The sequence below is a fragment of the Tachysurus fulvidraco genome, chromosome 18 (assembly GCF_022655615.1).
Source record: "Tachysurus fulvidraco isolate hzauxx_2018 chromosome 18, HZAU_PFXX_2.0, whole genome shotgun sequence".
NCBI lineage: Eukaryota > Metazoa > Chordata > Actinopteri > Siluriformes > Bagridae > Tachysurus > Tachysurus fulvidraco.
Genome location: NC_062535.1, coordinates 20562616 through 20571546, shown reverse-complemented (window position 1 = coordinate 20571546; position 8931 = coordinate 20562616). Strand labels below are relative to the sequence as shown.

Sequence of the window (8931 nt, the reverse complement as noted above, 5' to 3'; positions counted from 1 at the left end):
ATCAACCCACTCTATTCTTCTGCCTCTCCTTCTTCTTCTTCTTCTTCTTCTTCTTCTTCTTCTTCTTCTTCTTCTTCTTCTTCTTCTTATTATTATTATTATTATTATTATTATTAGCTATTCAGCTCTTAATTTATACATGGGTAATAAATGTTTGTGTGAGTTTCTGCTCTTTAATTCTTTAATAAATTATACTCAGAAATAAAAGTATGAAAAGTATTAAATATTAAACTAAAAGTCAGACAAGTCAAGTTTGAGTGAAACTTCACCACATCATAAAGTCACCAGATCTTCAACTGAAATAAACTTTACTTTATTAAATTCTACATCTAAGTGTGTGTGTGTGTGTGTGGTGTTTGTGTGTGTGTGTTTGTATGTGTTGTGTTTGTGTGTGTATATATGTGTGTGTGTGTTTGTGTATATGTGTATGTGTTTGTGTGTATGTGTGTGTGTATATGTGTGTATGTGTTTGTGTGTATATGTGTGTGTGTGTTTGTGTGTGTATATATGTGTTTGTGTGTGTGTGTATATGTGTTTGTGTGTGTGTGTATGTGTCTGTGTGTGTGTTTGTGTGTGTATATGTGTTTGTGTGTGTCTGTGTGTATGTGTTTGTGTGTGTATGTGTGTGTGTATGTGTTTGTGTGTGTGTATGTGTGCGTATGTGTACTGTGTCTGTGTCTGTGTGTCTATACTGTTTGCGTGTGTGTGTGTGTGTGTGTGTGTGTGTCTGTGTGTGTGTGTGTGTGTGTGTGTGTGTGTGTGTGTGTGTGTGTGTATGTGTCTGTGTGTATGTGTGTGTGCTAACAGCAATTACTATTATTAGCAGCTCTAATGTAAACAGTGTTAACTCTAATAACTGTGTTATATTCACCAGCACTGCATGTTACTCATGACTCTCTGGCTATGCTAATGCTGCTAACACCACATAATATCACACAGTCTGTGGTAACAACAAATCACTATTATTCAGTGATAAAGTTTGTGAGCAATCTTAAACAGTGATAATTTTATTATTACTAACTTAATGCTAACTGCAGCAATTATATTCAGTCCTAACCAGATAATGCTAACTGTGCTATCCCTACTATTAGCAAACCAGTGTAGAAAGCTAACAACCATGCACAAACTGTTTATTGATATTCTACAGTTATAATTCAGTAACAGTTTGTGTTAATGCTAACTAAAACACCCCAGTAACACTAATTTTATCTAGTGATAATCAGTTGATGCTAACAGCCCTAAACATATATACTGTTTAAATCATCTAGTGCCTTATTCAGTGATATAGCAGTGTTGGAAATGTTAGCATGTGAAATGAATCAGGTGACATCAGCTCTAAAGCTAATGTTGCAGTTAATAAAATGAATGTGTTAACAGCCTAATGTACACCTTTATTTATCCAGTGTTAGTTCATGCTAACAATGCTAACACCCTGATTCATTACTAGATGATACTAACAGTGCAGTAATTAGCAAGGTGTAGTTTAGCATTAGCAGGAGCAGTACAGTACAGTACAGTAATAGCTTCAGGGATAAGTCAGTTAGGTGTTATTTGCTGGTGTTTCGTCTCCACTTGCACTGCTTTCACTTTTCAGTCGCAGGTTCGGTGTCGCCCCAGTAGGTGGATTAGTAGTCAGAGCTCCGTCACTGATGGAGGCAGGTGAGGGGTTTTCTGTGCCTCCCTGCTCCTCGTGAACACGCATGTGCTTTGTTAGGTGGTCAGAGCGCATGAACACACGAGGACAAACGCTGCAGCTGAATCGCTTTGCACCGGTGTGCGTCTGCAGGTGGCGCTGCAGCTCATCCGAGCGTGTGAAGCGTTTCCCACAGAACAGCCAATTGCAGACAAAGGGCCGGTCACCGCTGTGCCAGCGTAGGTGGGCTTTCAGGTGCGACGTTTTCACATAGGCCTTCCCACAGCCCGGGATGTGGCAGTTATGAAGGTGTTTGCGCTTGTTGGCATCATCTCCATCATTGTTTGCTCCTACAGACTCTGCGCTAAGGCAGTTTGGGCAGCGGCAGGCTGTCTGACCTGGAGCTCTGGTTCCAGACCGGCGCTGTGATTTGGGCCGAGCTGAACCACTCGCTCCCTCCTGTGACTCCTCCAGGGAAAAGGAGGTGGAGTGATGTGGAGTATGCATCATGTCCGGTGCCAGTGGCTCCATTTTGAAGCCATCAGGGGGGTAAAGTGGACCAGCGTGGGGTGAGGACGGCAGGCAGCACATCTGAGCCTCAGGGTTGTAGGTGCTGACTGCTGGTTGCAGGCCCATGGGGCCGCCCTGAGCCATGGACCCGCCTCCAACCCCAAGTGCTGCTGACCCCTGAAGGTCCATCCAGCCTCCTGCAGCTCCACTGTGAAGATCCCACCAACCAGACATGCCCACCTCCTCCGGGCCTCCAGGGGGCGCCGCACGCAACCATGGCTCATATGGGTGTGCCATGAAGAGTGGATGTGTGTGCTTTTTCCTAAGTGTGAGGTTTTTTGGGGTGTTTATTCGAGTGGGCAACAATTCAGCACATTCCAGGCACACGTCAGAATTTATTCAAAGAAAGGAGACCTGTGGAGGGGAAAAAACATTCAATAGCAAGACAGTAGGTTCTTAAGGTAGCTGAGTAAATAAGGTAATACTAGACTGCTTAGGGTTGTTTATTTTTAGTGTTTATGGCAGGTGTGGCAGCTGTTACTGTAGTTTGTTTATTTGTTATCATATTTTGTGGTAGGTGTGTTACTGATGAATCACTTTTCCATGTTTATATGCACAAAAACTCTTCCTGTCTCTCTCACACACTTGCTGACAGCAGTGACTCCCCCTCCCCACCATCTCACACACACACACACACACACACACACACACACACACACACACACACACACACACACACACACAGTGTAGAAAGACATAAAACGTGTTAGAACATGGCACACACACAAACATACATCTAAACTACCAGGTACTTCCCACAATCTGGAAGAAGAGCTGTAGTTAAAGGGATTGTGTGTGTGTGTGTGTGTGTGTGTGTGTGTGTGTGTGTGTGTGTGTGTGTGTGTGTGTGTGTGTGTGTGTGTGTGTGCGTGCGTGTGTGCACAATCATGGATGAATTATCATAGTCTTCCTTATATAAAAAAACAAGCAAATACTTGTACTATGTTCAACATTTGTGAATATAAAACTTGTGCGTGTGTGTGCGTGTGTGTGTGTGTGTGTGAGAGTGTGTATGTGTGCGAGGGGCATTTATTGTTGGAAGGTGGATTCCAGATGCGAAGACCTGCTGACAGAATTAGTGTTACTGGGGTGTTTTAGTTAGCATTAACACAAACTGTTACTGAATTATAACTGTAGAATATCAATAAACAGTTTGTGCATGGTTGTTAGCTTTCTACACTGGTTTGCTAATAGTAGGGATAGCACAGTTAGCATTATCTGGTTAGGACTGAATATAATTGCTGCAGTTAGCATTAAGTTAGTAATAATAAAATTATCACTGTTTAAGATTGCTCACAAACTTTATCACTGAATAATAGTGATTTGTTGTTACCACAGACTGTGTGATATTATGTGGTGTTAGCAGCATTAGCATAGCCAGAGAGTCATGAGTAACATGTAGTGCTGGTGAATATAACACAGTTATTAGAGTTAACACTGTTTACATTAGAGCTGCTAATAATAGTAATTGCTGTTAGCACACACACATACACACAGACACATACACACACACACACACACACACACGCAAACAGTATAGACACACAGACACAGACACAGTACACATACGCACACATACACACACACAAACACATACACACACACATACACACACAAACACATACACACAGTCACACACAAACACATATACACACACAAACACACACACAGACACATACACACACACACACAAACACATACACACACACACACAAACACATATATACACACACAAACACACACACACATATACACACAAACACATACACACATATACACACACACATACACACAAACACATACACATATACACAAACACACACACACATATACACACACAAACACAACACATACAAACACACACACAAACACCACACACACACACACACACTTAGATGTAGAATTTAATAAAGTAAAGTTTATTTCAGTTGAAGATCTGGTGACTTTATGATGTGGTGAAGTTTCACTCAAACTTGACTTGTCTGACTTTTAGTTTAATATTTAATACTTTTCATACTTTTATTTCTGAGTATAATTTATTAAAGAATTAAAGAGCAGAAACTCACACAAACATTTATTACCTATGTATAAATTAAGAGCTGAATAGCTAATAATAATAATAATAATAATAATAATAACAAGAAGAAGAAGAAGTAGGAGGAGGAAAAGAAGAAGAAGAAGAAGAAGGAGAGGCAGAAGAATAGAGTGGGTTGATGTTAGTGGGTTGATGTTATTTTGTTGCTCACTTTGTCTTGTCTGAGTTCGATGACGCTTCACTCTGTTATTGTCATTAAACACAATTCTTTAAAATCTGAATCAGCAGTTTCATTATTTAAAGATGAAGGTGCAGAATATTAGGAAATGGTAGCTGTTATTTTATTATGTTGTTATTGATATTCTGTAATATCTCATATAAAGGCTGAATTTTACTCTCAAACACTTTTCTTGATCATTTCATTTTCAGAGCAGCTCTGTGCTGTGTTCCAATTTAATCAATTAACTTATAAGGATGTTTTATATATTAGAGCTCTACTGAATTGTGTTTTTGTTGGAACAAAATCTAAAAACTCATGACAGCATTCACTGTGTGTGTGTGTGGGGGGGGTCTGTTCAGCTCGTGGTATGTTAGATCAATCAGAACACATTCTAGTAAAAGAAGAAGAAGAAGAAGTGAACTGCAGACTGCTTCTCATTTCCTTTGAGTTTCCTCACTCTGAGGAAGCCGAGACACCTGAAGAACCTGTTGTGAACATTCTACACTCTGCTGGTCTAAATGTCCTCCACACCAGACACTTATATTTGAGGATGTTGTCCAGCCCATACTTTATCTGGAAAATTATTTTATAATTTATATTTAAAGTAGGAGCTCTGCAAACTGTTTATTAATTCATTACATCCATGCAAATGACATCATACGGCCATAACAATGTGCACCCTGGATTGTGGCTGTTGGGATTAGTGATGATTCAGCTACAGGAGCATTGGTGAGATCAGACACTAACTGAAGTTAAGGTTTATTTAACACTTTGTTAAAATGACTCTGGAACTGAGAAAGAATGATATTAACTGGTTAAGTATTTTAAATGAAGATTTTGACTCTTATACACTTTAACAATTTAGAATTCAAATTCAATGTAAAATTTCATTAGTTTTGTGCATTTGTAATGCTTCCAGTCCCTGAACTTCTCCGACTTCTCTAACCTCTTTCTCTATTAGCTCTGAACCTGGTGTACAGATCAGACAACTGACCCAGTGAGACATTCTGGCTGTAGAACAGATCCACATCGACACATGACAGAAACCTCAGCAGAACACTTCGATATTAAAGTTTTACCTTAAAGACACAGACTTTACCAACAGATTTTAAGTTTTGTATTTCTGCTCATTACTAGTGTCATTATTTGGTGTTTATTTGCTTTATAATAACCCTAACATTTACTCATTTGGTCACTCTCTCTGACCTGAGCTCAGGTTCTGTGACTGGGAGCCAGTGCAGAGTGGATAAGATCATTTTCTATTACAGTTTTTGCCCATTGCTTGCACACTAAATCCGAATGCTTAGACCAAAGCCTCAATACCTAAATTTCTTGTAGCATATGCTTAAACACAGTGTAACCATAGCTGAAACACATTGTCAACTTTTCACTTTGCAATAAGCACACTTATGTTTTCTTACATTAGACACATTTTTCAAAAAAGAAATCATCTGTTATCATTGGGAAAACACTCTGTTCAAAATGCAAAACTCATCTGGCAATTATAGGCACACATACACACCTGAAACTACATACACACCTGAAAACACTTGTACAAAAAACAGAACACCAATCGGTCTGAGCCTTAGCACTACAAATAGGCCTCAGGTAAGACATTCTGAGAACTTTGCAAGCATGGAGGCAATGTGAGTAAGAGTAAGAGGAGGACAAAGAGAGAGAGGAGTTGGACGTGGACGTGGAAGAGGACAAAGACGAGGACCAGTGCGGAGACGTGTATCGGATGACATCAGGGCTACTCTGGTGGACCATGTCATAAATCATGGCTTATCCATGAGGGAGGCTGGGCAAAGAATCCACCCTAACCTCAGTCGCTACACAGTAGCATCGATAATAAGAACATTCCAACTGGAGAACAGGTATATCTTCAAGTTTCTGCTCCAGACTGTACCTACTGTATGTGTCACATGATTCTGTATCATATTACAGTATTACTGTAAAGTACTATTCAAAAATGAGTAGTGCTGTGAAGTATATGTAAATGAGTATCATTGTGATGTTACAGTACTGTGTACAGTTTGAAAGTACAGTATTTGAAAAAGAACATAACCAATGACATCTTGTGGTGGCATTTTTTACTGAATGGTTGGGCTACCTCCTCGAGGTGGAAGGGAACGTCTCTTTACTCAAGAACAAAAGCTTGCCATCGTTCAAATGGTGCAAGAAAATAACGCAATCCGACTTCGTGAGTTGCAACAGCGCATAATTGCGGATAGAATGGTATTCAACAATATCAACAGGGTCAGCTTTTCTACAATAAGTCGCATCCTACAGAAACATAACTTCAGAATGAAGCAGCTGTACAGGGTGCCATTTGAGAGGAACAGTGTCAGGGTCAAGGATCTGCGCCATGATTATGTGCAGGTATGTGTCACTTTACTTTACATACTATATATTGTGATGTGGGAATGAGGGTTTATGCTGCCACCTGCTCTATCTGTATCTTGTACTTTTTGTCTATACTAACCCAACCCAGCCCCTACTTGTGTAAAAATGTAGACATTGTAGTTTTCAGTAGACTACTGAATGTAGTAAAGACTGTATGTGTTTTCAGTAACACTATTCAATATTCCGTCCCGTGTCGTTCATGTTGTGCAAATTTCTGATTTCGCTTGTTTTGGGGGCGTGGCTACACGTGCTGTCCCGTGTCGTCCCGTGTCATCAATGTTGTGCAAATTTTTGATTTCGCTAGTTTTGGGGGCGGGGCTGCACGTGACGTCACGTGACGTGACCAGAATACCCGTGGGGCAGTTCCTCTCATTGTGCTGAGTGTTTTGATATGTCACATGTCCATGTTGTGGAAATTTTTAATTTTCACGTGTTGTCAAGTGTCGTCACGTGACATCACGTGACATGGCCAGAATACCCGTGGGGCAGTTCCCCCCCAATGTGCTGAGTGTTTTGATATGTCACATGTCCATGTTGTGCAAATTTTTGATTTCACTTGTTTTGGGGGCGGGGCTACACGTGACCAGAATACCTGTGAGGTAGTTCCCCTCATTGTGCTGAGTGTTTTGATATATCACATGTCCATGTTGTGCAAATTTTTAATTTTCATGTCACGTGACGTGACCAGAATACCCGTGGGGCAGTTCCCCTCAATGTGCTGAGTGTTTTGATATGTCACATGTCCATGTTGTGCAAATTTGTGATTTCTCTTGTTTTGGTGGCGGGGCTACACGTGATGTCACATGACGTTACCAGAATATCCGGTGGAGTGCCAATACTTTTGGCAAAAAGTGGCTACTGAGGGTTTGGACATTTCATGTCAATACTGCAGTCATTATGGGATTCTACTTATAATACTGCATAGAACAGTACATGCAATTCTTAATGTTGGATGTATTGTTGTGCAAATTTTTGATTTCGCTTGGTTTGGGGGCGGGGCTACACGTGACGTCACGTGACGTGACCAGAATACCCGTGGGGCAGTTCCCCTCATTGTGCTGAGTGTTTTGATATATTACATGTCCATGTTGTGCAAATTTTTTATTTTCAAGTGACGTCACGTGACGTGACCAGAATACCCGTGGGGCAGTTCCCCTCAATGTGCTGAGTGTTTTGATATATCAAATGTCCATGTTGTGCAAATTTTTGATTTCGCTTGTTTTGGGGGCGGGGCTACACGTGACGTCACGTGACGTGACCCGAATACCCGTGGGGAAGTTCCCCTCATTGTGCTGAGTGTTTTGATATGTCACATGTCCATGTTGAGCAAATTTTTGATTTCGCTTATTTTGGGAGCGGGGGTACACGTGATGTCACGTGACATGACCAGAATACCTGTGGGGCAGTTTCCCTCATTGTGCTGAGTGTTTTGATATGTCAGATGTCCCTGTTGTGCAAATTTTTAATTTTCACATGACCTCACGTTACGTCAGGTGACGTGACCAGAATACCCGTGGGGCAGTTCCCCTCATTGTGCTGAGTGTTTTGATATGTCACATGTCCATGTTGAGCAAATTTTTGATTTCGCTTATTTTGGGAGCGGGGGTACACGTGATGTCACGTGACATGACCAGAATACCTGTGGGGCAGTTTCCCTCATTGTGCTGAGTGTTTTGATATGTCACATGTCCATGTTGTGCAAATGTTTAATTTTGCTTGTTTTTGGGGCGGGGATACAAGTGACATCACGTGACGTGACCAGAATACCCGTGGGGCAGTTCCCCTAATTGTGCTGAGTGTTTTTATGTCACATGTCCAAGTTGGGCAAATTTTTAATTTTACTTGTTTTTGGGGCGGGGCTACATGTGACATCACGTGACGTCACGTGACGTGACCATAATACCCGTGGGGCAGTTCCCCTCATTGTGCTGAGTGTTTGGATATGTCACATGTCCATGTTGTGCAAATTTTTAATTTTGCTTGTTTTTGGGGCGGGGCTACATGTGACATCATGTGATGTCACGTGACGTGACCATATTACCCCTGGGGCAGTTCCCCTCATTGTGC

The 8931-nt window shown here is 41.1% G+C and overlaps 1 protein-coding gene across 1 annotated transcript in view; it reads right to left on the bottom strand.

The window, feature by feature from the left end:
* Nucleotides 1-986: 986 nt before the first annotated feature.
* Nucleotides 987-8931, bottom strand: part of sp6 (Sp6 transcription factor) — a 64134-nt gene continuing 56189 nt past the window's right edge. Inside the window, exon 4 of the mRNA XM_047803431.1 lies at nucleotides 987-2557. Coding sequence (XP_047659387.1) covers nucleotides 1541-2440 — 900 coding nt within the window. The 5' untranslated portion in view covers nucleotides 2441-2557 and the 3' untranslated portion in view covers nucleotides 987-1540. The remainder of the gene's footprint in view (nucleotides 2558-8931) is intronic.